Source organism: Orcinus orca, chromosome 20 (assembly GCF_937001465.1).
Source record: "Orcinus orca chromosome 20, mOrcOrc1.1, whole genome shotgun sequence".
NCBI classification, from domain to species: Eukaryota; Metazoa; Chordata; class Mammalia; order Artiodactyla; family Delphinidae; genus Orcinus; species Orcinus orca.
This window is the reverse complement of record NC_064578.1, coordinates 52920616-52948608: the sequence shown is the minus strand read 5'-3', so window position 1 is coordinate 52948608 and position 27993 is coordinate 52920616. Positions and strand designations below refer to the sequence as shown.

General features: G+C 51.5%; 2 protein-coding genes and 1 long non-coding RNA gene across 3 annotated transcripts; 1 reads left to right on the top strand and 2 right to left on the bottom strand.

Annotated features, from left to right (window-relative positions):
* Window positions 1–14: 14 nt before the first annotated feature.
* On the bottom strand, window positions 15–4875 carry ACP4 (acid phosphatase 4). The gene is made up of 10 exons (XM_049703545.1): window positions 4410–4875; window positions 4250–4336; window positions 2949–3095; window positions 2546–2644; window positions 2262–2357; window positions 1442–1574; window positions 1271–1353; window positions 684–808; window positions 271–449; window positions 15–194 (listed from the first exon to the last, which is right to left on the bottom strand). The coding sequence occupies exons 1-10, from the start codon at window positions 4857–4859 to the stop codon at window positions 79–81; spliced, it is 1515 nt and encodes a 504-aa protein (XP_049559502.1). The 5' UTR covers window positions 4860–4875; the 3' UTR covers window positions 15–78.
* Window positions 2477–21074, top strand: LOC117198982 (uncharacterized). The gene is made up of 8 exons (XR_007474347.1): window positions 2477–3658; window positions 4882–4944; window positions 6062–9312; window positions 9408–9467; window positions 9564–10109; window positions 10622–18460; window positions 19082–19164; window positions 19463–21074. It is a non-coding gene; the product is annotated as an uncharacterized LOC117198982 (long non-coding RNA).
* Window positions 21075–23644: 2570 nt separating this feature from the next.
* GPR32 (G protein-coupled receptor 32) lies at window positions 23645–24585 on the bottom strand. The gene is given in 4 exon segments (XM_033417279.1): window positions 23645–23680; window positions 23683–24080; window positions 24083–24216; window positions 24218–24585. Coding segments are annotated over 4 exon segments (936 nt in total).
* Window positions 24586–27993: the final 3408 nt, after the last annotated feature.

Sequence of the window (27993 nt, the reverse complement as noted above, 5' to 3'; positions counted from 1 at the left end):
CAGAAGCCAGAGCAGCAGGTGAGCAGCTGTGTTGGGATCCAGTGTCAGCTGCGGGGGAAACGGTGCCGGTTCCGTGGCTCACACGGGGCGCCCCCAGGCCCGCAGGCAGCCGGCTCTGCAGGCCAGCAGGCCCAGCCCCGTGCTGAGGGCTGCCAGCACAGCCACAGCACCAGCGAGCAGAGGCACCGCGGTGGCTGCGGGGAGAACGGGGGCGGGGGTGAGTCTCCAGACTGAGCCGCCCCCTCCCACCCCAGCACCGGGGGCCGTCACCTGCGGGGGCGGCGGGCTCGTAGAAGCCATGGCAGGGGACCCCGTGAGCCGGAGGCCGAGCGGGGGCCGTCAGCTGGCGGAAGCGGCCTAAGGGGCAGGCCGCCGGGCACCCGGGGAGGCTGAGGGTCAAGGGTAAGCCAGCAGAGTCGTTGCGGTAGAAGAGGGAGATGGTGACATTCCTGGAGGGAGAGAGGAGGTGGTGGTACCCAGGCCCCTCCCTGCCTTCCCTACTGCTGACCTGATATCTGGAGGAGAGCAGCTGGGTGGAGAACTGGGCTCCTGACTCCTTCCCGATTCCGTCCCCAGTAAATTCCCCTCGGAGCCTGTGCCTGGGCCATGCCCTCTACCTGGCACCGCATCGCTCCTCCTGAGAGTTCTGGCCTGCCCATTCCCGGGTACCACCCCCTCCTCACCCTGCGTCGTCATCCGGGTCCCCAAGGCGCCTCCGGAACTCAAAGCCGAGGCAGGCGGCATAAGGCGGTGTGTGCCCATCATAGAGGCCCAGGGCCGCCTGGAGAGCCAGGAGAGTGCTGTCGTGCTGCAGGCGGATCCAGGGCTGACTCGGGGCTCCTCCAGATGTCTCCTCTCTCCTGAGCTTGTGCATCCCTCTGCCTCCTAGATGTCCCTCAGACCCCTTAGAACCAGTCCCCCCAAACCTGCTCACCCTGGAGGCAGCCCCACCAGTTACAGGTGGTCACGTAATAAAGATTGGTTAACTAGACACGAAGTATGATGACAGCTCAGTTAAAAAGCCAGTCCTTGAAGAAAAACTGAATTCTTTCCCATAACACCATCACCTCCCTCCTTCCAGATTCCATGCCTCTAGTGATATGGTCCAAGAATATGGTTTGGAGATAAGAGTTACTCAAGGCATCAGGCTGAGGTTCCATCCCTGTGCCCCTCCCATCCCTGTGCCCCTCCCATCCCTGTGCCCCTCCCATCCCTGTGCCCCTCCCATCCCTGTGCCCACGTGGCACTGCCTCCCTTCCCAAAGACTCACAGCCGAATACATGACCATCTTGAGGGGCAGCCCTAAGTGCTGCACCCGAGAGAAATTGGCAAGGATGGCATCCAGCAGGATTCCTGACAGGGCGAGACAGAGTGCTAAGAACTTCCCAGAGGAAGGCGCCTCAGCCTCCCAGCCTCCCAGCCTCCCAGCTCCACACCTCACCCCCAGACAGCTGGGCCTTCTCTGCTGCCCCGGGTGGGCCCACGTGTGCCCCAATATCCAAAGCCGAGATCTGAGCTAGTGTCTGCAGGACATCCGGGGAGGCCCAGGATGGGAGGGGGAGACCGTGGGCTTGCTGGGGGGAGAGAGGGAGGGGACAAAGTGACCGCAACGTCCTTAGCTCTTCGTGCCCCCCTTAGGCCCTCCTGTGTTGCCCCCATCAGCTGCAATCCTCTCTCCCGACCCTCATGGGCTAGGTCTGGTGGGGTGGGCGATAGCGATTATTAATTAAGCATAGGAATGACCATCATTCCAGAAGGCCTTCTCCAAAATCCTTGGGTCCAGAGCTGTTCTAGAATCAGACGTTTGGAATTTTAGAAAGGTACAGTGGTGAGGATACCTTATACCTCATAACACATCCAGTGGGGTCTGGGGCAGCCCCCTTAGACATACATTCCCGTAAAGTGGGGTAAGAAAAGACTACCAGCGTCATGCAGCTTCAGGTCAGCTCCTGCCGCCGAAGCCGTAGTTACCGGCGCTTTTCCGCTTATGGAACTGGGGGATTGGAGTTGCAAGCACACAGATTGAAAGGCCTCGCTGTGTGCCAGGCGCTGTTCTAAGGCATCACGTGAATTAACCCGTTTTGATCTAAACAGCAACCCAGGGGGTGTTGATACGTGTGTCGCCATCCCCATTGTGTAGATGGGGAAACTGAGGCACTTAAGTGACTTGCCTGCGGGAACACAGGTAGTGAGCGGCAAAGCTGGGATTTGAACCCAGGTGCCATAAACGACTTGGCTGGGTGGGTGAGGCAGGGACCCACCTGGCAAATAAGAGTGTCCAGAACTTTCCACGCCCTGCGGAGCGGCTCCCCGACCAGCGACAGCCCCGTGAAGTTCTCCAGGTGAGTCAAGAAGTCCTGGATGCACCGGACTGGGCTGGGTGAGCCTGACAGACCTCCGAGCCCGGTGGGTCCCACGAGGTCCTGCCGGCCCCGCCCCGCTCCACTGGCCCCGCCCTGCATCGCAGGTCCCGCCCTATCCCGCCAGCCCCGCCCCGCCCCGCCGGCCCCGCCCCATCCTGCCCCACCACACAGGCCCTGCTCACCGTCCAACCCTCCAGGGCCGTCTGGTACTCGGCGGCCTCCGTGGCCTCCCTCAGCAGCTCCTGGTATCGGGGACAGCTTCGTGTAGGGAACCTCAGCAGCTGGAGAAAACGGAGGCTCAGCGGGGACAGCAGCGTGACCGGGGCCCGACTGCAGGCGGGGGGAGTCGGGCTGTGGGGCCCTGTCTCCGGTCCAGCGTCTCTCCCAGATCCGGCTGCACAGTGTCGGGTAGGCGGCTCACCCCATCAGGACAGCTCAGCCCCAGGGAAGGTCTGGGTGTTCTGGCTCCCGGGAACCACCCATCCAGGCCCCGAGCCTCCTCTCTCAGCCGCTGGCCCTCTCCGTCTCTGGGGTCCCTGTCTCCCTCCATCCCTCCCACCTCCAGGCCCTGTCCAGCCCCCTGACCTTGTCCTCAGTGACGGGCACCGTGTGCACAGGGATCGGCCTCCAGGTGGCCTCGGAGCGCCCTGGGGCGGCCTCAGGGAAAAGCCCCGCTAGGTTGGCCTGAGCGCTCTCCAGGGTCCGGTCAAAGTCTGTGCTGCGAATGTACACCTGGGTGCGGTGGGGAGAGGCCAGGCCAGGGTACCACGGTCAGGGTCAGAGGTCAGCTATAGCAGCAAACCAAAAGCTTCAGATTAAGTTCAGAGTCGAAGTTCAGGTGTTGGGGGTCAAAACTCAGGGCGGGTTCAGGGGCTGGCCTTCAATTTTGGAAGCTGGGATCAAGGGCCAGAGGTCAATGTCAGGAGCAGTTGGGTTGGGGGTCAGAAGTTGGGTGGACATTGAGGATTAAGGGGTCATTTGAGTCAATGAAAGTCAGAAAGGAATATCAGGGGCTTCCCTGGTGGCGCAGTGGTTAAGAATCCGCCTGCCAAAGCAGGGGACATGGGTTCAAGCCCTGGTCCGGGAAGATCCCACATGCCGCGGAGCAACTAGCCCCGTGCGCCACAACTACTGAGCCTACAAGCCACAACTACTGAGCCTGCAAGGCACAACTACTGAAGTCCGCGCCTAGAGCCCGTGCTCCACAACAAGAGAAGCCACCGCAGTGAGAAGCCCGTGCTCACCGCAACTAGAGAAAGCCCGCGCGCAGCAACAAAGACCCAACATAGCCAAAAGTAAATAAATTAAATAAATAAATTTTTTAAAAGTAAAGGAATATAAGAATCGCTGGAGGCTGGAAGTTAGAAGTCAAGATGAGGAGGGCAGATTGGAGGTCATGGGGTCAGAGTTCAGTACATGTGTATCAGGGATCAGAGGTCAGGGGTCAGGAGGAATGATCCTAACTGGGGATCTGTCAGGAGACAGAGGAAGGTATAGGAAAGTCAGATTTGAGGAAGGGTAGAGGTCAAAGTTTGGAGTCAGAAGGGCAAGTAGAATCAATGAGGGTCAAAGACAGAATCAATCAGGTTTCGGAGTCAGAGGTCAGAGGGTCTGGTTGGAGTCAGGGGGAGTCAGAACACAGAGGTGGAGGACAGAAAATAAAGTCAGAGATGATGGAGGTCAGAGGTCAAGATGTGACTCAGGTGAGATAGAGTCAGAGGTCAACGTGGTTTAGTCGATGGTTCAGGGGTCAGAGATCAGACATAAGGTGCAGGTCAGGTTGATGGGGGTCAAAGGCCAGAGGTGGAGGCCAAGGGAAACACTAGAGTCAGTGGAAGTCAGAGGTGGAAGGTCAGGAGGTAAGATGGAGGTCAGTAAGGCAGTACCTCCTCCCGCCGGTACTCGGGGCTCAGAAAATCCTCGTAGCGACTCCTCAGGAAGCGGCCCAGCTCCAGCTGCTGGCGGACCCCTTCCTGGGGACAGAGCAGGCTCAGCGGACCCCTCTCCACACTGCCCCACCCCTTGCTCCCATCCCCAGCTTCTCACCCCGGTCAGCTGGCCCAGGCCACGTGGCCACAGGGTAGATACAGCCTCCTTGTGCGGGTCAGTGGGATAGGAGGCCAGCGGGGCCCGGTCGCCATGGCGGAACACCTGGGGAGGGGACCAGGTCAGGGCTGGCCTGGGGGACATGAGGGGCCGGGCAGCGGGGGTGGGGCACCTCACCACAGCCACAAAGACCAGGGGTCCCTCTGTCAGGGCCTGGGGTAGCAGCAGCAGCAGCAGGAGAAGTCCAGCAGGGTGGCCCCGAAACCCTGGCCCGGCCATTTCCACACAGCCAGACGCTGAGCTCAGCCCACTGTCTGTGCCGCAGCCCCACCTGCTCATTACCCCCGCCTCAGCAACGCCCCCCCGAAGAGCAGGTCCCAGCACGCCTCCCCGCAGAGCCCAATCCCCCAGGGCCTTTGTCAGCCTTGGATTCACCGTGGACTGACCCATTTAATCTTCACCACAACCCCAGGAAGTGTTGATCTGATTATCACCATCTCCATGGTGCAGACGGGGAAACCAAGGCACAGCAAGGGTAAGTAATCTGCCTGAGGGAACACAGCTAGTAAGTGGCAAAGTTGGGATTTGAACCTAGGAGCCCTTAAAGTGGGCACAGATAGAGGGAGAACCCCGCCCCGCCCCACATTCTAGACTCTGCCCTCCCCTCCTTCCCCACTCCACCAGGCACTTCTGTTCTTTTTCTCACCCCTTAAATGTTGGGGCTCTTTGAGGCTCTCTTGGACTTCTTGGTGACTTCTTCCAGTGCCACCCACAGCTGGCCAAAGCCAGCATGGCCCAGAGGTTGAACATGTACACCCTGGAGTTTGGACAGGCTGGGTTCAAACCCCAGCTTTGCCATATATAAGCTGTGTGACTTTGGGCAAGTTACTGCATCTCTCTGTTTCCTCATTCATACAACGGGGACAAGCATAGTCTGTTCCTTGGAGAGTTGCTTTCAGGATTAATGAGTTCAAATATATTCAGCGCTTAGAACAGCATTTCTCAGGGTAAGTACTAAATAGTGTTGGTTATGTACTGCTGCGTAACAAATCACTCTAAAACTTAATGGGGGCTTCCCTGGTGGCGCAGTGGTTGAGAGTCCGCCTGCCGATGCAGGGGACATGGGTTTGTGTCCCGGTCTGGGAAGATCCCACATGCCGCGGAGCAGCTGGGCCTGTGGGCCATGGCCGCTGAGCCTGCGCGTTCAGAGCCTGTGCTCCGCAATGGGAGAGGCCACAACAGTGAGAGGCCCGCGTACCGCAAAAAAAAAACCAAAAAACTTAATGGGTTAGGACAGTAGCCATTTATTATCTCTCACAGCTTTTGTGGGCCAGGAATTTGGGGGTGGCTTAGCTGGGTGATTCTGGCTCAGGGTCTCTCATGAGATTGTAGTCAGATATCCACCAGGGCTGCAGTCACGTGAAAACTCGACTGGCACTGGAAGAGCCACTGCCAAGCTTACTGATGTGGCTGTTGGCAGGAGGCCTCAGCCCCCTCACCACACGGGCCTCCCATAGGGCTGCTTGAGCATCTTCACAGCATGGCCACCAGCTTCCCCCAGAGTGACTAACCCAAGGCATAGCAGTGTCTTTTATAGCCCAGCCTCAGAAGTCACCCTCTGCCATTTCCACCATATTCCACTATTTACACAGGTTGACCCTATTCCATGAGGGAGGAGACTACATGGGATATGAACTCCAGGAGGTGAGACTCACTGGGGGCTATGCTGGAGGCTGGCTCCATGGCAATGTTCTTTATTTTATTTTATTTTTGGCTGCATGGCACATGGGATCTTAGTTCCCTGACCAGGGATCAAACCCACACCCCCTGCATTAGAAGCATAGAGTCTTAACCACTGGACCACCAAGGAAGTCCCCATGGTAATGTACTTTAAATAAAGATGTCTTGTCAGCCCACTTCCTGAGTCCCCCACCCCGAAATTCATATGTTTTAACCCGAACCTCCAAGGTGATGGTATGAGGAGGTGGGGCCTTTGGGGTGATTAGGTCATGAGGGTGGAGCCCTCATGAATGGGATTAGTGCCCTTTTAAAAGAGACCCCAGAGAGCTCCCTGGTCTCTTCCACCACATGAGGACACATCGAGTAATTGGCCATCTATGAACAAGAAAGCAGGCTCTTACCAGACACCAAATCTGCCAGCACCTTGATCTTGGACTTCCAGCCTCCAGAGCTGTGAGAAATATAGTTGTGTTATTTGTTAGCCACCCCGTCTATGGTGTTCTATTATAGTAGCTCAAACAGACCAAGACAAGTCCCGTCTCAAGATCCTTAATGTAATCACCTCTGCAAAGTCCCTTAAGCCAGGTGAGGGAAATACTCACAGGTTTTGGGGGTTGGGGTGTGGCCAGTTTGGGTCTATTACTCAGCCCGCCACACACGTAAATACAGGGGTGGCCCACCCCACTCCTCTGATCCACTTTCCACCATTCTCTGTCCAGCTCTGTGCCCTTGAGGAAGCCTCTGTCTTCATCTCCATCCTGGCCCCCGTGCCCTCTGGATCCCCATTGGAGCCAGCCAGGGAGGGGAGCAGGAACTCCTAGGATGAGAGGTACTGGCTGCAGTATAGCTTCCTTCGGGGAACCCCCTGTCCCTTGAGGTTCTGATGACATGGGTCTCACCCCTTGATGCCTAGAGGTGTGTATTGGTTTGCTAGAGCTGCTGTAACAAACTGGCTGGTTTAGACGTCAGAAATGTATCGTCTCCCAGTTCTGGAGGCCAGAAGTCCAAAATCAAGGTTCCAGCAGGGTCGGTCCCTTCTGAGAGCTGTGAAGAAGGATCTGCTCCCTGCTTCTCCCCAGTTTCCGGTGTTGTTGACAATCCCTGGCTTATAGAAGCGTCACTCCAGACTCTCATCATGTGGCCTGTGTGTGTGTGTCTGTCTCTGAGTCTCTCCTCTTCTTATAAGGACACCAGTTATGACCTGATCTTAACTTGATTTACATCTGCAAAACCCCTATTTCCAAATGAAGTCACATTCACAGGTACCGGGGGTGAGGACTTGATCTTTGGTGGGACTCAATCCAGACCCAACTGGGTGGCAGCAGCTCCCCAAGTTTCCTAAGCCCAGTGCTGCGCTGTCCTACCAACTCTGAACATGGGCCCTGTATTAAACTCCTTCCAATTAAACCTTTTTGAGCTGCGCCTGCCGCTTTCTGCTGCAACACTGAGACAGCGCATCCTTCCAGATTTTTCAACACACACGTTCTTTTTTTTTTTTCCTGCCGCACCGCGTGGCACCTGGGATCTTAGTTCCTCAACGAGGGATCGAACCCATGCACCCTGCAGTGGAAGCGCAGAGTCTTAACCACTGGACCGCCAGGGAAATCCCCACGTTTAAAAAATATACGTACTTTTTACCAAAATGAGATCATATCGCACATGCAATTTTGGAACAATCTCCTCCTTTCCATGTCAGTAACACTTTCATCTCATCTAATACCCACTCTCCTTTCAGAGGTCCCCAATATCTCCCCCAATATCCTTTACAGCTGAGTTATCTAAACCAGAATCCAGTTCAGGATCACCCATCAAATCTGGTCTTATGTCTCTTATGGATTTGTTTAAATAGAGCAAGTCCATTTGCCTTATGGATTTGTTTAAATAGAGCAAGTCCATTTGCCTTGGTTTTTTTGGGGACACGGACTTGGAGAGACCATGCCAGTTGCCCTGTTCAGTGTCTTGCCTTCTGGAGTTTTCTGGCTGGTGCGCTCAGGTATCATTTCACAGCTGATTCATGTCATTTCCAGCATTTATGTTGCATAAAGTCACCGGGAACGCAGGATTAGCAAATACTGAATCATTGCTTCTAGGGAAAATGTGTGTGTGTGTGTCACGTAGATTATAATCTTAAATCCAAAAAACTACTCATCCTGGTAGATCCTTTTTTTTTTTTCTTTTTGTTTTTTACAAACTAGAAAATTTGCCCCAGGCCACCCCACTCACAGGTGCCAGAGCTGGGATCCAAACCCATCCGTCTGGCCCCAGAGCAGGAGCTCCTCCCCAGCACTGCCCCCTCCTGTCTCTGGCCTCTGGGCAGCTCTCTGTTTGAGCTGAAACAAGAGAGCAGAGGATTGTCCCCTTGATCAACAAAGGAACGTGCGTGTCCTCAGACTCAAACCTGTAGCCACTCGGGGCAGAGGTGGAATCGCGGATAATGAGGGCTGACTGCACTGGTTTCCTCTGTCCTCTGTGTTTCTGGTGACCCCAAAGTTAGTTCTAAAGGCGTGATGGACCCAAAGAGATTTAGGTCTACAAACTCTCGGGAGGGCTGGCGGAGGACCGCCAGAGGGCCATGGGGGTCCCGGGCACATCACTGTCCCCGTGGCCCAGAGATGGGAACGCTGCTGCCTCTGCCACGAGTCCTACCATTATAACTGCTGCTTCCGCCCCCAAACTGGTGACCAGGCTCTGGGAGGCTCGGTCCTCCCCCTGCTGTGTCTCTAAATCTTGCAACTGACAGATACCATTGGAGGAAACTTTGCCTGGGCCACCTCATCTGCTCTCTGGCTTCCAGTCTCTTCCTGTTCCAAGATACTTCTTTTTTTTTTCTTCTTTTTTCATTTTTTTTTTTTTTTTCTCCAAGATACTTCTGGCGCCCAGGGTTGCAGGTCTGGACTCTCCCATCTCAGATGTCCCCCTTCCAAGTTCACATACTCCATGTGACATTCTGTACCCAAATTCCCCTCTCCCCCAAGCCTCTGCCACAAGGTCCCCTTACCCAGAATGCCCTTCTCTTGTCACCATGGCCACCATTCTGGTCTCCCAGATGACCCTCTGTCAGGCTCTGCTGGCCCACCTCCCTCTCTGGCTTACAGGCCCGGGAAAGGGAGAGAGAGGCCAAGCAACCCTGCGGCTGAGACCTCTGGCCATGAATGTTCAGGAAGTGAGGAGGGGTCCGGCAGGGGGAGGGAGGCCCGGGGTAGGGGTGGGGAGAGGGAAGGGAAGGGATGGGTCCTGACCTCTGACCCCTCCACCCAGAATGCGACCCTGGCCATAGCCGTATTCACCATCCTCACCTCCATCTACTTCTTCAACAAGGTGAGCGGGAAGAGGGCGGGGGTAGCAGGCTAGATCTCGGGGCTCTCTTCCTGTCCCACGTTTCCGTGTATCTCGCTGTCTCCTTTCCTCTCTTAGGCTCAGCAATGAGCAGACGCAGGACCCCTAACCCAAGAGCCCTGCCCCTGCCCTGACCGTGACTGTGGCCTCTGAGACCAAATAAATGTGACTGAATCAGCACACCCTGCTCTATCCCACCACCCCGCAGGCACACAGCCCCGGGCCAACTCTGTCTGAGGGCCAGGCTTCTGGGTCAGAGACAGGAGGCCCGCACTCCTGGGTCTGGGGAAGGTGGAGACTAGGGGATAGACTATCAGGTTTGAGGCTAGGTGCCCAGAGACTGAGCTGTGCTTTGAGGGGGGAGTAGTCTGTCAGGAGCGTTTAGAGAGGGGGAAGGACATTCCAACTTTGAATGCAAAAACACAGATAGGAGAAGGAGCAGGGATGACTCACCACCTGGTACCGACACAAACTGCTGTGTACTTCAGATTTATTCCTTCTCTCTGAGTCTTGGTTTTCTTCTCAGTCAGACAAAGGTGAAAATCTTGGACCAGTGGGCCCCAGAAGGCCGTGGCAAGGACAGCCTGAGATCAAAGATGCGAATGGAATTTGCAAGTTGCAAAGGTCTGTAGTGATGTCTTCATTGCTATATTGTATCAACACATCTTTCTCTTTTCTTAGCAAACTCCTATTCAGCCTTCAATACCTACTGTAAATGCCCCTTACTTATAAAAGTGTCCAGACCTCCAGATATACAGTCAGTTACCAGCTCCCTCACTAGCCGCCTCCTTCCCACTCCCTGTCTCCATCCCCAGTAGGTGGAATGCCATGGGTGACACCCCAGCCTTTGGTCAAGTTTCATCCATTTTTCTCATCAGACAAACAATTTCATTTCACCTCAAGATCTGAAAAGGCAGCTTCTGAGTAGGGTGACTGAACATCCTGGGTTTCCTGGGAAAGGCCTAGAAAATTCCAATTAGAAACGAATTTATAGTTTCACTGTAATTTTAATTTGTAATAGTGTCCTCTTTAACTCTTCTAAGCGTCCTGATTTAGAAGACAGTCTTACTTATAGGAGACCTTGGTTACAATGCTAAGAATAACCACACAGGGGCGGTGTTGTACTATGTTCCCAGCCAGAAGTTGGTCAGCCCCGCTCTAGCAGGGAAGTCGATTTCCGCAAAACAAGAATTCCGAGACCTGAGCCGGGTAAGCGGTCCTTGAGGCTTAGTCCCCTCTCCCAGGGGCCTTCCTCTCTCCCTGGACCATAGCCGCGCCCCCTATCTCTCTCCTTCAGTCTTCACAGGGGTCTTTCTACAAGCAGAGGTGACCTATCCTTCCCTTGGCTCCCCAGCACCCCTGGGACAAGAGTCCCAGCCCCTCAGCCTGGCATAGGAAGCTGTGTTTTGGGGTTTGTTTGTTTGTTTTTGGCTGCGATGTGTCTTCTTTGCTGCACGTGGGCTGTGGGCTTTCTCTAGTTGCTGGAAGCGGGGGGTTCCTCTTCATTGTGGTGCACGGGCTTCTTACTGCGGTGGCTTCTCTTGTTGCAGAGCACGGGCTCCAGGCGCGCGGGCTTCAGTAGTTGTGGCACGTGGGCTCAGTAGTTGTGGCTCCCGGGCTCTAGAGCGCAGGCTCAGTAATTGTGGCACACAGGCTTAGTTGCTCCGCAGCATGTGGGATCTTCCCGGACCGGGGCTCGAACCCATGTCCCCTGCACTGGCAGGCGGATTCTTAACAACTGTGCCACCAGAGAAGTCCTGGAAGCTGTGTTTGACCTGACGCCCTCCCGTCTTTTTCTTTTTTTAATCGCACCCACCTCTTACGCCCCCTCTGTAGTATATCTTAACGTATGTAACTCACAGATGGTTTAAAGAAAAAAAAGCCGCACCCCAGGGTCTTTGCACATGCTGTACTCCCTGCCCGGAGTGCCCTTTCCCTCCTCTATTGTGTGTCAGCTCCACCTGGAAGGCTTCCTAAAAACCTCTCCCAATCAGAGTCAGCCTCCCTGCCTCTCTTCGCCTCCCCGCCACTTCCTCCCCACCCTTCTTGGCTGTGACTGGGAGCCTAAGGCAGGGGGTGCACAGAATAAATCTGACTTCTGCTGGACCCCCAGCTTGGGTCTTGGCTATCAACGTTTGGAAAACAAACAAATATTGACAAAGAAATCGATCTTTGCGTCCCTCCTCCCCACTCCCACCTCCAGGGTTTTCAGCCCTTGAGTGCTGGGTTTCTCAACCCCCTGGGAGCTACCAAGGTTGCATTTGCACAGCCACAGGCACTTGGAGATGGGTGGGGCTCAGCCCGCTGCCCGTGGGACTTCCTGGCAAGCTTTGGAAACTCCCAGAGCCCAGCTCTACCCTAGGCCACTTAAACCACAACACCTGGGGATGGGCCCTGGGCACTGATTTGGAGTTTAAAAGCTCCTCCGGAGATCCTGATGTGCAGACAGGGTCAAGAGGCATCTGCTATAATGCATTTTCCAAAGACCGAAGAGATAGATTTTCCCCCTTGGAGCTTAGTGCATGTCTGAGGTAGCGCCACGGATACATCAAACGACTCAGAACGTGGAGCAAAAATTAACCTTTAGTTGGGAAACATTTGGGAGTTTGAAAACCAAAGATGACCAACAACATCCTTTTCCAGGGGCGGGGGCATGGTTAGGAGGCACGTGCGTATTTCAAAAGGCAGCAAGACAAGACGAATGATAGCCAGTGTCCTGGAGACCCAGAACATCCGGTGGCCAAGTACTGTCCTGTGTTACTCGGTTCCACCTGCAGGGACCACGGCATCCCAGCGTGCATGAGACTTTCCTGGTTTTAGCTCCGAAAGCCCCATAGCCCAGATATTGTATTGCTAAGTCCTGGCATAACCAGGACGGTTGGCTGCAGGTTCCTAGCCCATGTCTATAATCGTGTCTTTAGATCCAGGCCCATGTCTGTCTGTATGTCTGTCTGTCTCTCCCTGTCCATCTGTCTCTCTCCCCACTCATTCTCCTCTCCTTCAGTCAGAGTCTAGTTCCTTTCCACCTCCTCCTGGGTCTTTGTCTCTGTATCTTTTCCTGTCTTGTCTCCCACTTGGTCCCTCCCGGCAGCCTGACCTGTCTCTCGCGTCCCTTCCCTGCCTTGGCCTCCGTCTGCCACCGCGTCTTGTGTGATGCTGTCACGTCTGCGTCGGTGCCCGTTTCTCCCTCTCTGCATCTCTTCCTTCACTTGGCCTGCTTTCTCTTTGCATCCTTTTTCCCCATTCTCTGGGCCCCTGCGCCCCACCCCGGGTCCCTGTCCCCGTCTCTAAATTTCAGTCTCTCTCAGCATCTCACATTCTCTGGAGTTTGATAAGGTGGGAGACCCCCCCCCTCTACACTCTCCCTAAATGTCCCCAACCCCGCCCCCCAGGAATTTCCCTCCCGGTCCCCGCAGGACACCTGGGCCTCCCTCCCCAGTGCCAGACCCCACCCGTCCCCCCTCAGACTACCCCACTTGGCGGCACCAGAGGGCCCGCCCAGCACAGGAGCTGCCTAAACGCCTGGTCCTCTCACATCCCCACCAGCATCAACAGAAGCAGCAGGGGGAAGGGAAACCAGCAGAGAAACAGCACGGCCCCCGTGGCTGTGGCACCCCCAGCAGCCGGGGCCTCCCTGTGAGCCTCGCCAGCTGCAGCCTGGCCTTCAGGAGGCTGTGGAAGGCACTCAGCACCGCCAGTGCACCCCAAAGCTGAACGCCCGCTGACTCAGTGCAGGGCTGGAGGATGAAGATGGCTGGGCAGGCTCCCCGACAGGCGTCTTGTTAAAAGCGTCAGCCCGGTTCACCTGGCCCCTCAGGGTTCACAGGGCTGATGTGCCCAGGACCAGAAGAAGGAGCCCAAAACCCCCGGCCCAGAAAACTGCCCTCCAGGCTGTGCGATGGTTCTGTGCCCAGGTGGGCTGGAGCGCAGAGGTGCAGCGGTCGGCGGCCGCACGGGTCAGCGGGCCGCCACTGGCGTAGAATGTCAGGAAGACGAGGCCGGGGTCCAGGTGGTAGAAGATGCCACCCAGGGGCCAGTGGGGGAGCGTCCAGGTGAGGGGCAGGGGCAGGAGAACAGTGAAGGCGGCATCGGCCATGGCCTGGTGGCCAAACCAGTCTGCGGACAAAGGGGGAGGCAGGAGGGGCCCTGCCCCTTGGATCACCAGGAGGTAGGAGATGAGGGCGGCCAGGGAGTAGAGGAGGAAGAGGGTCGTCCCCGGTGGGCACAGGGCTCCAGCGGGTGACGGCTGCCAAGTCTCCAGAGGGTCCTCCAAGGGCTGGATGATGCTTTTGGGACCCACAGGCCTCCACGTTAGCAAGTCCCACACCCCGCCCCCCACCCACCAACTTCCCCGTGTCCTCCATCTCAGGGACTGCCCCCCCGTCCACCCAGACCTGGGGCGCTGTCCTCTCTCCCTTGCTTCCCCTCACCTCTCACAGTCTCACTCTGATCCTCTCTGCCCCGTCCCCGTCGCCCTGGCCCCGTGCAGGCCTTCACCTCACCTGGCTGGACCCTTAGCCCAGCCTCCTCCCAGCCCTCCCTGCCTCCAGTTATCCCATCCAGTGCAGAGCAGACCTACCCCTCCACTGCTCACAGGCCTCCCATGGCTCCCCAGTACCCCTGGCCAAAGTCCCCGCGCCTCAGCCTAGAGGGGAGACCCTGGGAGGTCTGACCCACCCTCCTCTGCACCCCTTTTCCTGTCCTTAATGCATCATCGCATCAAACCACTCCCAGAACTAGAGGCTCGCTCCAGCCTTGTGCACTTCACCCCTGGTATTCTCCAGCCTCTCAGGAAGCCCGTTTCTTTCAAGGACTGCAGGATCCTGGCTGTGCCAAGCCCCACGAAGTGACTACTCTTATTTTTTTTAATTATTATTATTATTTATTATTATTATTTTTTGGCCGTGCTTTGCAGCATGCAGGATCTTAGTTCCCTGACCAGGGATCGAACCCATGCCCCCTGCATCGGGAGCGTGGAGTCTTAACCACTGGACCGCCAGGGAAGTCCCGAGGTGGCTACTCTCACAGCTCCACTTTTCAGATGGGGAAACTGAGGCTCAGAGGAGGCGATTCACTTGCTCAAAATCAAAGCAGACAAAAGAGAGACCAAGCCTGGATTTGCACCTGTATCTGTGACCTCAGAGGCCGGGATGTTAACTCGGGGGTCCTGATCTGTTTGCGGGCCTCAGTTTCCCCACTCTGTTTCCTTGTTATCCTGAGCCCACCAGCAGGTGGGAGGCAGGCGTCTTCCAGGGCGTCTGAGCAGGAGCGGGAGGCCTGGTCTCCCCTGGAGGACCCAGGATGGGGAGGCTCACAAGTGGCTAGAAATCAGAGAGCTGGAAATCAGAGGGACCACCACACAGGGTCTGAGCATGGGCCTCAGTTTCCCCATCTGTGAACCGAAGGATCAGCTTGTTTGCTTGGGCGCTGTCTTCCCATCGCCCCCAGGATGAGGTCTGAGCTCCTCAGCCTGGCATTTGCAGTCCTAGCTTTTGGGGCTCCACCCACATCACCAGTTGCCTAGCTCACCACTTCCCTTCCTTCTGCTCTGGAGTTCCTAGAACAAGCCACATGGTTTCATGCACACATGCACACACCCAGCCTTTGTCCTTGCCATTTCCTCATTCTGGACTTGACCCTATTGTTCCAGCCAACAAACTCCTACTCAAGCTTCAGAACCCGCCTGAGTGCCACCCTCCCCAGAAACCCTTCTCTGACTATGACACACCCCACCAGACTGAATCAGGTATCACCTTCATTGCATGTAGGGTCTCTGAGAGGTTCATGCTAAGCTAAGGGCAGGAATGAAATGTCAACTATGTATGGGGCAACGTGCTATGACCTTCACATGCATCATTTTAATTTATTCTTCCAAGAACCCTGTGAGGACAATACTATTGCTGTCCTCATTTTATCAAGGGGGAAAGCTGAGGCAAACTTAAATAAATGAGCCATTCAGTAAATGAAACAACTCAGAAAAGAATCCAGGTTGACCGACTCCAGAATCTGAAGTCTTAACCACTGTATTATTTTGCCTAAACAAAATTTTTTTTTTTGATGTGGACCATTTTTATTGAATTTGTTACAATATTGCTTCTGCTTTATGTTTTGGTTTTTTGGCCCTGAGGCATGTGGGATCTTAGCTCCCCGACCAGGGATTGAACCTGCACCCCCTGCATTGGAAGGTGAAATCTTAACCACTAGACTGCCAAGGAAGTCCCAACAAAGACGTATTGAATGAATAAATGCATGAATCATCCTTGAACAACCAACCCACACAATGCCTCGGGACATGTTTGTAAAATGAATGAATGTATTCCCATCTTTACCTGGCAAACTTTACTCATACATTAATTCCCAATGCAAATGCCCCCTCCTCCAGGAAGCCCTCCCTGACTTTTCCAGGCTTAGTCCTTCTACAGTCCCTCTTCCTCCCTCGGATCCCCTCCAGACTGGAACTGTCTGTGCCCTATTTATCTCCTATACCAGCCTGGGAGCCCCTGGAGGGCTGATTCATATCTGTGTCCCCAACATCTCCCAGCTCAGGACCAGGTCACATGAGACCTCAGGACGTATTTGCATGCACAGCTCATGGTCTGGTGACAGATCAGGAGGAAGAAGAGGCTAAAACCCAGTGATGAGGAAGACATGCAAAACCTCAGGGTGGTCCTCCAGAAAAGACATGGCTGGAGCTTCAGGACCTAGAGCAGACTGAGTGAGCACTATATCAGGAGTCCAGAGACAACCCACCTCCTCGTATGACCAGATCCCTCATGTCTGAGCTCCAGTTTTCTCAGCCGGAGAACAAGGGTCCATGGACAAATTGGGTAGTGAATAATGAGCACATCGCAGACTGCCATATTGGATCCTCCCAAGGGCTCCCCATCACCCTCCCCACCCCCCATTCCTCCCACCTCTAGGCCTTTGCACCCGCTGTGCCCCCTGCCTGGAGCGCCCTTCCCCACACCTCTTCCTCACATCACTCAGGTCTCTGCTAACGGTTGCCTCTTTCAAGTGTCTAAACCCCTCAACACTCCCTCTCCCCTTAATCCTCCTGCTTTCCTCTCCATAGCACTGATGGTCATGCATTGGTTTTTAAAATTGTAATTGTTTAATTGTCTGTCTGCACCCCTCCCCGCACCCCACCCCAATGCTGTAACAAAGGAATTCCGTAAGAGTAGGGATTTTCATCCTAAAACAGTGCCTGGCACATAGTAGGTGCTCAATAAATATTGTTGAATAAATGAATGAATAAATGTGAGTAGGGAACCCCATGCTCACTGTAGTAGGCAGATGAATGGCCCCAAAGATGTCCACGTCCTCATTCCGGAACCCGTGGGTATGTTACCTTACATGGCAAAGGGGAATGAATGTCTCAGATGGAGTTAAGGCTTCTAGTCAGATGACTCTAAAATAGGGAGAGGAGCCTGGATTCTCCAGGTGGGCCCAATATAGTCACAATATAGGGATTCTGATATGTGGAAAAGGGAGGCAGAGAGAGATTTGAAGATGCTACCTGCAGGGCAATTCCCTGGCAGTCCAGTGGTTAGGACTCCTTGCTTTCACTGCCATGGCCCGGGTTCAATCTCTGGTCAGGGAATTAAGATCCCGCAAGCCGCGTGGCGTGGCCAGAACGTAAGAATAAATATATAAATGAAGATGCTACCTTTGGGATTTGAAGATGGAGGCAAAAGCCATGAGCCGTGAAGCGGGGACACCCTCTAGGAGCTGGGAAAGGAAAGGAAAAGGATTCTCCTCTAGAGCCTAGTGACACCCATCTAGGACCTCTGACCTCCAGAATCATGAGCTAGATGTGTGTTGTTTGAAGACACTAAGTTTGTGGGAATTTGTTACGCCAACCATAGGAAAATAATACACCCATTTTATAGACCAGCCATTTGGAGGCTCTCTGAGGCCAGGCACCCAATTGCTGAGTTTGCCCCCTCAGTAAGAGGCGGTAGGAAGTTGGGGACAGGCCTCAGAGAGAGGAGCATCTGGACCCAGAATGGCCAAAGGAGAGGCATGGAGGGAGGGGCAGGCTGTGGTGGGAGGGATGGGGCTGGCTGTGGGGAAAGAGGGGATGCGAGTGCTCCGCTCTGCCAGGCTTTATCTTGTGGTTCCTGTGGGCTTCAAAGTACCCACGACCGGGAGGCGGAAAGAGTAGCAGGGGATCCCACATTAGAGCCCACTACCAGCCTCTCCCTCCCTCCACTCCCTCCAGCCCTGTCTGTCCCACTCTCTTCTCCATACCCACCGCCTGGTCCCTACTCAGGCCTCCTCCTCTTTCCCTGGACCCCTCCCCCCTCCCAGCCTTCTTCTGGTCTCTGTCCACCCCCACGGGAGCCCCAGAGGATTCTTTCTACACCCAGGGTTAACCCTATCCCTCCCCTGCTCACACACCTCCCATGGCTCCCCAGTGCCCCCGGACTAAGACCCAGCCCCTCAGCCTGGCGTTCCACGGTCACCCATCAGAGCCCTCTCTCTATTTCACCTCCCACGGCTTCACCCTAAAGCTCTGGGTGCCACACACCTGGTACCTGCTCTGTCGCAGCCATGACCACCTTGGTTCTCACTGTCTGTGTCCGTCTCTGCCACCAGTCTGCAGCGTCTTTGAGATCAGGGTTCTGGTCTTACTCCTCCGGGGTCCCCGGCATCACCCACCACAGGGGAGGCACGTGGTGGGGGGTCCCCACTTTCGAGTGAATTATTTAACACTCTAGAAACCCAGGTCTTGGTCAGCGTGAGTCTGAGGGGTGTAGGGCAGCACATCATTCATTACAGTCCATGTCCCAGGCATGGAGGACCCAGAAACAATGACACAGACAAGGGTGTAAGGCTGTCACGTTGCCTTCCCTTCATTTTATTCCACACAAACAAGGATGGGGACCGGGAGATCCAAGCACAGCTCACCGTGACATCCAAGGTGCTGAGTTTGAATCCGGATCCTGACACCTTGACCCCGGCTGGGACTCCGGGTAAGTAAGTCTCTACCCCAGTAAGGCTGCGTGAGAATTTGAAAGCCTGCGGGTGCTCAGTCAACAGGAGTAGAACCTATGACTTTGCAGTCGCAGGGGGAGGGTTTCAGGTGTCAGGGGGTGAGGCGTCTCATGACAGCTATTTTCCGACATTTGATGACAGTCTGTCTGTCCCCCGCGGCTGGGAGCATCTCAAACCAGGCCAGGTTCGGGGCGCCGCCTTTCCTCTCTCCTTGCTGAGACAAACAGAGGTAGTGATTAAGAGCGCGTAATTGCCTCCCTCCTGCCTGGGAGGTAAATACCTTTCTGTAGGGTCCTACCGTTCAGGACTGTCTTTCCTAGGCTGTGAGCTGCGTGAGGGCAGAGGCTGTGTTCTTGTCAGGAACGCTTGAATCCCTACTATGTGCTCCGTCAGTACTATGTAGGGACAGAGTACGACGTGGAGGTGGAGGCTGTGGACCCTGAAGGCTAGAGAACGTCAGCCCCTACCCCCCGTAATGTTGGCCCCGTCCTCTCGAATGTCGGCCCCGCCCAAGGAATTTCTGTGCCTCCAAGGTGGGGGGTCTTTGTCTCTTTCACCTTTTATCTTTAGTGACTAGAACCACGCCCTTCATCTGACAGGCACTCAATAAACGTAATTGGATGGATTAATGCAGTCAGACCGCTCAAGTCTTGACTACCACTCACTCGCTGTGTGACCTTTGGTAAGTGACTTTACCTCTCTGAGCTTCAAGTTTCCTCATCAGTGGGCATAATCGTACTACCGCCCTCATAGGGTCGAGATGTGGAGTTCACACGTTTATAAAGCTCTGGACAGGACCTGGTGCCCAGGACACGATCAATACTTGTGAGCTGTCCTTATGGGATGAATGAAGGGGTGAATCGCCTTCTTAGATTCTCATAGAAGTCTTATTAGAGAAGGATTTTCAGTCCCTAGTTGGTAGAATAAGAATCCGAGGTTTAGGGCATCGTCCACCTCCCCCACCCCCACCCCCTTCACAGAGGCTGATCAAGGAAATGCTGATTCCTGCGCTGGGCCACGCGGAGAGGCTGCTGTCCCTCTGGGTCTCAAAACCCACCTCACCAACCATGCGAGGCTCTCCCCAATCAAAGACTACGATCTCCCCAGGAGAATCCTGAAGCGGCTGTGAAAACCACAGAGTCTCCTTGAAAGACTGCTTAACCAAATTCATTAGAAAATCAATGCAAATTAAAAACCTCACCGGGATCCCACTAGTCACCTCTGAGAAGGCGGAGATCAAAGAGTCTGACATCGCGGTTGCGCTGCGTTGGCGAAGCTCTGGGAAACCGCCTTTCGGAGCTCCCTGTGGAGGAGTCTAGCAACATCTAACACGCCCTCTGACCCTGCCAGTCCCCGAGGAAAGATCTATTCTAACAGATGACAAGACTGATAATAGCAAATACGTCACACCTCCGAGGTGCCAGGTATGAACTAAACACTTTATCCACATCAATACACGTAATCATCCCAGTGATTCTTTGAGGGAGGTGCTGTTATATCTCATTTCACTTAGGTGGAAACTGAGGCATAGAGAGTGAAAGCAACTTGACAGGTGTCACCCAGCTATAAGCAGCTGTCATGCCATTCTGCCTTCTTGGAGTGTTCACCAAAGTACACAGGTACAAATGTAAAAGGATACTATTGTTGGAGAGGCAGAGAGAACAGCTTCTTTATACTATCCACTTTTTTTGTTGTTGTTAAATTCCTCATTAAAATCTGTCCATGCGGACTTCCCTGGTGGTGCAGTGGTTTAGAATCTGCCTGCCAATGCAGGGGACGGGGGTTCGATCCCTGGTCCGGGAAGATCCCACATGCCGTGGAGTAACTAAGCCTGTGCGCCACAACTACTGAGCCTGCATGCCACAACTATGGAAGCCCATGTGCCTAGAGCCTGTGCTCCACAACAAGAGAAGCCATTGCATGAGAAGCCTGTGCATCGCAAGGCAAAGTGTACCTCCCGCTTGCCGCAGCTAAAGAAAATCTATGCTCAGCAACGAATACCCAATGCAGCCAAAAATAAATAAATTTTTAAAAAGTAAAAGTACTTTCCTTTAAAAAAAATCTATCCATGCTTTCTTTCAAATTTTAGTGCGCTTACATTATTGTTCTTTTTCTAGACTCTTGAATTGTTTTGCTCATCTCCTTTCATGTGAGCATTTTTCCGAATTAGCATCTGAAGCTACAGCTCTTCCTCAGAGTATAGCTTTGGCCCCACCTCACAAGTTTTGTTGTGTAGTGTGCTCATTTCTAAATGAATGGCACTCCAGTTTTATTCTTCCATTTAACCCAAGAGTTACTTAGAGAGTGTTTTGAAATGTGCAAAACAAACTGAGTGTCTGTGGTTATTCTTCGTTATTAATTTCTAATTTTGAATGTGGCCTGCATTATTTCTGCTTTTGGCAATCAACCTGTGCTGTGTTTCTGACCCATAGTCTATTCTTGGGAAGTGGGGAGAATATCATTGCAGGACTCTGATTTTTTTTAATGCTATAAAGTTCATTATTGGCACAACTAGGAAATTTTGAATTTGGATTGTTTATTAGATAATATCAATGTTAAAGTTCTTGAGGGTGGTAATGATATTATGGTTGTGGCACAGAAATGGCCTTGTTCTCAGGAGACACAGATTAAAGAATTTACAGATGAAGTAGCATGAGGTCTGCACCTATTTTCAAAAGGTTCAAAAATTTCTAGAGGTGCTTCTGACCACTGGGTCCATCAAGGGACAGCGACTGTGCTGAGGGCTCCTTCCTTCAGCCTCCCAGAACTCACAGCTCCCTATGGGTCTGTTCATCATGGTGGATGTACCATGGTATGTATGTTTGTGTATGGAGAGAATAGATAGATAGATAGGTGTATATTTAAACAGAAAAAGAGAGAGATACACAGATAAGTAGAGAAAGAGAGAGAGAGAGAGAGAGAATATGGGAATGGGCAAATATTAACATTTGATAAATTTAGTTGAAAGGTGTATTTTATTATTCTGGTAACTGTAGGTTTGAGATGTTTCCAATGAAAAATTTTAGAGGAAAAAGGCAAGGCAAGGTAAAAAAAAAAAAAGATTTACAAGAAAAGTTAGGATAGAGGTTATCTCTGAAGGAGATGGAGGAGTCATTGGGAGGGGGAGGGAGAGGAGTGCTAGGGTGGCTGACAGTGCTCCATTCCATGACCTGCAAACTTGCATAGATATTCGCTTCATGATAAATCAATTCCTCCACTTCTGTTTTTGTATTGTTCAAAATGTGGGTTATATGGGATAACTTTAAGTTTCAAAAATAGCACTGAAGCATATTCAAAGAAATCTAAATGCTCATCAGTAGAGGGTTGATGAAATAACTTTGGACACAGTACATCCAGACCAGGAAGTACTTGACCACCAGCACTGAAAAATAATGTCAGACCTCATGTATTTATATGCAACCATCTCCAAGACATAATTTTAATAAAACACATGCACACACACAATGTTAGATAACGTATACACATGTTCTGTTTGAAAATGCTTATGCATGCATACCTAGGATATCTGGAAGGATACACAAGAAATTGACAACAGTCTCTAGTGAAAAGAAGCTGGAACGGAGGAGCTGGAAGGAAGGGGAGAATCATTTTCTTTTTTACTCTGTGCCCACATTATCTTAAAGTTTTATTTTTTGATAAACTAATTTCCTAACTTATTTTTTAAGATGCTTCTATCCTTCCTGATGCTCAGTCATTGTATCATTTTGTCCTCTCCTTATCCATGAAAGATGAAGGCATTTGGTCTTATTTTACAGAGTCGGGAGAACTGAGGCTCCAGGTGGGAAGTTCTCAGGGCTAATCAGAGTAGGACCAGAGCGCCTTCTTCTGATTATGTACACGTTGGATGATAGCTTTTGATTAGGATGAAACAAATGTTTGCCTCTACCCAGAACCAAGGGAATGTTCCACTGTGACCAAGGACCACCAGGATTTCTGTTCCCAGAAAGGAGTATTTATTATCTGTATCAGTAGGGCTGCTGTTGGTTTCAAGTAACAGAAAACCTGACTCCAAATGGCTTCAACAATAAGGATATTTATTATGTTGCTCACACAAGTTCCGGAGGTTGGCAGCATAATAGTTAAGGTATTAATTCAGCTGCCATAACAGAGACACAAAAAAAACAACAGTTGCTTCAATGAGCTAGAAATTGAAATCTCTCTCTTCACAGCGTGGATGTAAGTATTCCAGCCCTAGTATGGGGACACAGTCACTCTCCACATAGTTCACCACCACAAATGCTGTGGCAGGTTGCAAAAATGGCCCCAGTTCTGCACACTTTCCTGTATCTATGCTCCTTTGCAATGTCACTTTGCAAATTTTCCCTTTGAGAGGTGGAATCTATTTCCCCACCCCTTGAAAATAGTCACGTTGTGCAAAGTGTCAAGTGTAGGTCTTATGCTTCCCCTGTTGCCCTTGGAACGCTCCCCAGCCACCATGTGAAAAAGCCCCAGTCAGCCTGCAGGACGATGGGAACTACATGGCTTGATCAATCCCATCATCCTAGCTGAAGGTTAGCTGAGGTCAACAACCTAGCTGAGGTCAACAACCCCTCCCAGAAACAGAGTCACTTAGCTGACCCATAACTGACCACAAATGCCTGAGGAAGCCCAGGCAAAACAGAAAACTGCTCAGCTGAGCCCAGCCCAAGTTGATGACCCAAAGAAATCATAAAAGGTTATTATTTTAAGCCTCTAAGTTTGGAGACGTTTGTTACACTGCAAAGCTAACTGATACATCTGCATTCTAGACAATGGAAAGGGGGAAATGAAGGAATGGAGAGCAGGCATCTTCCATTAAGGGCACTTCAAGGAAATTACACTGATTACTTTCACTCACATACTACTGGCCAGAAAGTAGTCACATGGCCACATCTAGTTGCAAGGGACACTGGGAAATGTAGTCTTTTTCCCTTGGCTAACCACGTAAATAGTTTAAAACAAGTAGGGGTCTTACTATAAAGGAAGGATAGGATGGATACTGGGGGAAAACTAGATGTTTGTAATGAAAAGATTTAGATAAGAGATTGCCAGGAAGACTTCCTGAAAGAAGAGGCAGGATTTGACAGAGTCTTGGAAGTCAGCCTAGGGAAGGGGCTGCAAACTAAGCAGGAGGATTTCCAGCTTGTACGTGAAGGTTTCCATCATACCCTGGGGGCTTCACCTCGGGGACAGGCTGACTGAAAAACCCCTCCTCACCAAATGCTCTGGCCAAGGCAAAAGGCAAAGACTGGAAAAACTTTTCTTGGCAATCTCTGCCAATGAAGAGGAAAGGGTTGAGGCAGTTGTTGAAACAGCCCAGGGAGAAGGTAGACCAGAGGATGAGCAGTGTCTTAGGGTCAGGTTCGTTCTGCGGTTGCTACAATTGGACCAAGAGCTCCATGTTAAACAGGAACCAGGAAATGAAAAAGGCGCTCACCAACACCAACAGCAACTTCTTTGGCTGGCTGGCATGGACCCAGCCCTTCTGCTGGAACCTGGTGCAGGTGAGGTGGGCACAGGTACTGATGATCACCAAGGGCACCAAGAAACCCAGCAGGAAGTGAATGATGGTCACAGTCATTTTCCTCTTCAAAACCACTCACTTCCTATCCTGGGAGCTGGATTCTCCTTCCCCTTATTCTCTATGTCAATATTGAAGCAGCAGTAGACACATCCTTTCTGTTCTTCAGTGGTCTGGAAAATCAAGTATGGAGAGCAAGTGACAGCAGCCAGTCAGCCAGCGTGCTTGCTGCACAGTGCAGTGGTTTCAGGACCAGACGGGGTAGAGGAAAGAGAGGCAATGGTCCAGAGAGATGAGGACCAAGAGGCAGATGCTGGTAAAGAAGCTGAGGGCCAAGAAGACCATGTAAAGCTTGCAGGCCACATTGTTGAGGAGCCACTGGCCAATTGCTACACTCTATATGGTGATAAGCAGGGACAGTAAGACAGTGAAGTCAGCAAGGGCCAGGTTGAAGAACCAGATGGTAGTAAAAGTTCGTGGCATTCGGAGAACAGTCATCCAGAGCGCCAGCCCATTCACCACTACTCCAACCACAAAGGACACAGACATGATAACTGTGGTCAGCTGGTGGAGGCACTCCATCCCCTGAGGATGGCATTTGGGAGCAGAGGTAGAATTCATCTTTCTAGAAGAGGAAGGACCACATATCAGAGCTACAAGTTACCTTTCACTGCTATTCAGAGCCCATGGCCCCCTCTGAGACCCCTTCATTCATTTTTCCATTCAATATATTTTTATTGAATGCTTATTATGTCACTCTGATACTGCTCTAGGTACTGGAACTGAGTCATGTAACGAAACAGGCCCTCATAGGACTTGCACGCTAATGGGGGATGTCATATGGGAAACACAGTGCATATAATAAATAAATCCATGATGTACAACTTTAGAAGATTACAAGTGCTGTGGGAGAAAAGTAATACAAAATAAAAAGGAGTGACCTTTGACTTTTGATTATGTCAGAGTAGCTTTGTGAGACAGTCTGGCAGATTAAAAAAGTTATAAAATCTATACGAAACTTTAAAAATCATCCACTGTTTGAAGACGTTGGAGAGTGATCAAAATCAAGCATAAACTGGAGGAGAGTCTACCCTTGATAGGGTAACTGCATGAGGTCACAGTTGTGAGTTTGCATCTTTTGGGTGTGAGCATTTTGCAATTGCTGCATCCTCATTGGCTTCAGGTGTGAGAGGAGAGAGTCATGAGCTGGTACATCAGCCAGAAAAATAGTGAGAAGGGAGGGAATTGTGGAAGGAAGGGAGCCCCAGGGAAGGGGCTCCAAAATCTGCATATGAAATCTGTCCAAATCCTTGACTGACTAAATTATTTATATTCAGGGGAGATCCCAGGATGCCTGGTGAAAAAGCAACAGCTGGAATTTGAAAGAACTAAGCAAAGATTTCAGCTGTTGCCCACCACAGAGATTAGAGTTTGGAGTTTGAGTCCAGCCAACTTAATTGCCTGCTGGGACAAGAATCACTCTTCAGAGGAACAAAACACAATGCAAGGTCTCTACGATATATCATGCATAATGCCATTATCCAATTAAACACCATTACAGGGACCATCTGGTGGTCCAGTGGTTAAAAATCCACCTTCCAATGCAGGGGATGCAGATTCGATCCCTGGTCGGGGAACTAAGATCACACATCCTGCAGGACAACTAAGCCTGTGTCCTGCAACTACTGAGCCCACGCACTCTGGAGCCTGTGCACCACAACTAGAGAGAAGCCACAATGAAGACCCAAAGCAGCCAAATAAATAAATAAATAAATATTAAAAACCACTACACGTGTGAAGTAACAGGAAAGCATGAGCCATATTCAACAAAGAAAGGGGTCAATAGAAAACAAATCTGACAGAGTTCCTTGGTGGCCTAGTATTTAGAGTTCCAGGCTTTCACTGCCATAGCCTGGGTTCAATCTCTGGTCAGGGAACTGAGATCCCACAAGCCATGCAGCATGGCAAAAAAGAAAGAAAGGAAGGAAGGAAGGAAGGAAGGAAGAAAGAAAAGAAAGAAAAGAAAGAAAAAGAAGGAAAGAAAGAAAACAAATCTGAGATAACATGGATATTGCAATATGCAAAGACATTAAAGCACCTAATACAAATATTCAAAGACTTAAAGGAAAAGATATGCATAATTAATAACCAGTTGGGGAAACAGTAGGAAAGAGAAACTGGAAAAAAAAAGAGTCAAATGGAAATTCTAGAGCTGAAAACTATAACAATTGAAATGAAAATTTTACTGGCTGGACTTCACAAAAGATTGGAAATGACAGGACTTGCCTGGTGGTCCAGTGGTTAAGACTCTGTGCTCTCAATGCAGGGGGTTCAATCCTGGTCTGGGAACTAAGATCCAGCATGTCACATGGTGTGGCCAAAAAAAGAAAAAAAAATTGAAATGACATCAGTGAACTAGAAGATAGATTGATAGAAATTATCCAACCTGAAGAACAGAGAGAAAAAATATTAAAGAAAAGTAAATAGAACCTCAGACACCTGTAAAATAATATCAGTCAGTCTTCCCTACAAATAAGTGGAGTTTCAGAAGGAGAACAAAAGAGAATGGGACAGAAACATATTTGCAGAAATGATGGCTGACAATTTACTAAATTTGCTGGAAGACATTAACTTACAGATCCAAGAATTTCAATAAACTCCAAGCAAAATAAATAAAAGAAAATCACTCCCAGGCACACCATAATCAAACTGTTGAAATCCAAAAGCAGACAACCTTGAAAGCAGCCAGAGAAATATGACACATTACATGCAGAAGAACAATGCTGTGACATTTGAGCAAAGATTTGAAGGAGGTGAGGGAGAAAGCCATATGAATATCTGGAGGAAGAGTATTGCAGATAGCAGTAATAGCTGTGCAAAGACCCTAAGGTAGGCCCATGCCTACTATGTCCGAGGAACAGTGAGAAGGTCAATGAGCAACGGGGAGAGGGGTTGGAGGTGAGATGAGACAGGGGGTGGGGTCCATTCATGCAGCATCTTGTGGGCCACAGTGAGGACTCCCCCAGATTTTACTCTGAATGAGGTAAGAGCCACAAGAGACTCTTGACAAGAGGAGGGACAGGTTCTCACTTAGATTTTAACAATCACAGCAGCTTCTGGGTTGAAACTAGGCTGAAGGGGGCTGGGGTGGAAGCAGGAGGCCAGTTGAGGAGGCTTCTGCAAAAATCCAGGTGAACAATGATGGTGACTGGGATCATGGTAATAGATATGATTACTACCTCAGAGGAGGTAGTAAGAAACACATCCTGGATGCATCTTGAAGGCAGAGCTGACCAGATTTGCTAACGGGCTGGATGTGCAGAGTGAGAGCAATAGCAGAGTAAGGGGTGACCACAGATGGTTGAACAGCTGGAAGTTGGAGCTCCATCAACTGATGGGGAAGACAGTGGCGGGGAGGACAGGTTTGGGGTAAGACCAGGAGTTGAGTGTTGGACACGTTGAGTTTGAGTTTGCCTGTTAGACATCTAAATAGGCAGTTAGATATTGGCAGTGAGATTACTGGAGAGATTTTCCAGCTAGAGACATGTGGGCATCATTAGAATTTAAATGTTATTTACAGCCTTGAGCCTGAGTGTGAGCACCAAGGGTTAGTGTAAAGAGAGAAGAGACATCTAGTGTTGGAGAAAGCATGTGAGCTTAGACATGGGACAGTCACAGGTTGAAATTCTAGTTGAGATGCTGGCTGTGTGATCTTGGGCAAAGAAATTTCCTTCTCTGAGCCTCAGTTTGCTCACCTGAGTTAGGGGTATAGAATCCTTGAACACCTCTCTCTCTTCCCCCACCTCCAATTCATCACAAAGCCTAGTTGATTTTGCCTCCAAAAAGCCTCTTGTGTTTGTGCACTTCTTCCTGTCTCCCCAGCCCCTCCGTCCAAGCGCCCAGCATCTCCCACCTACTACTCATCTTCCTGCTCCTATACTTTCACTCCCACAAGACGTTTGTCACACTGAAGCCAGAATGATCCTTCAA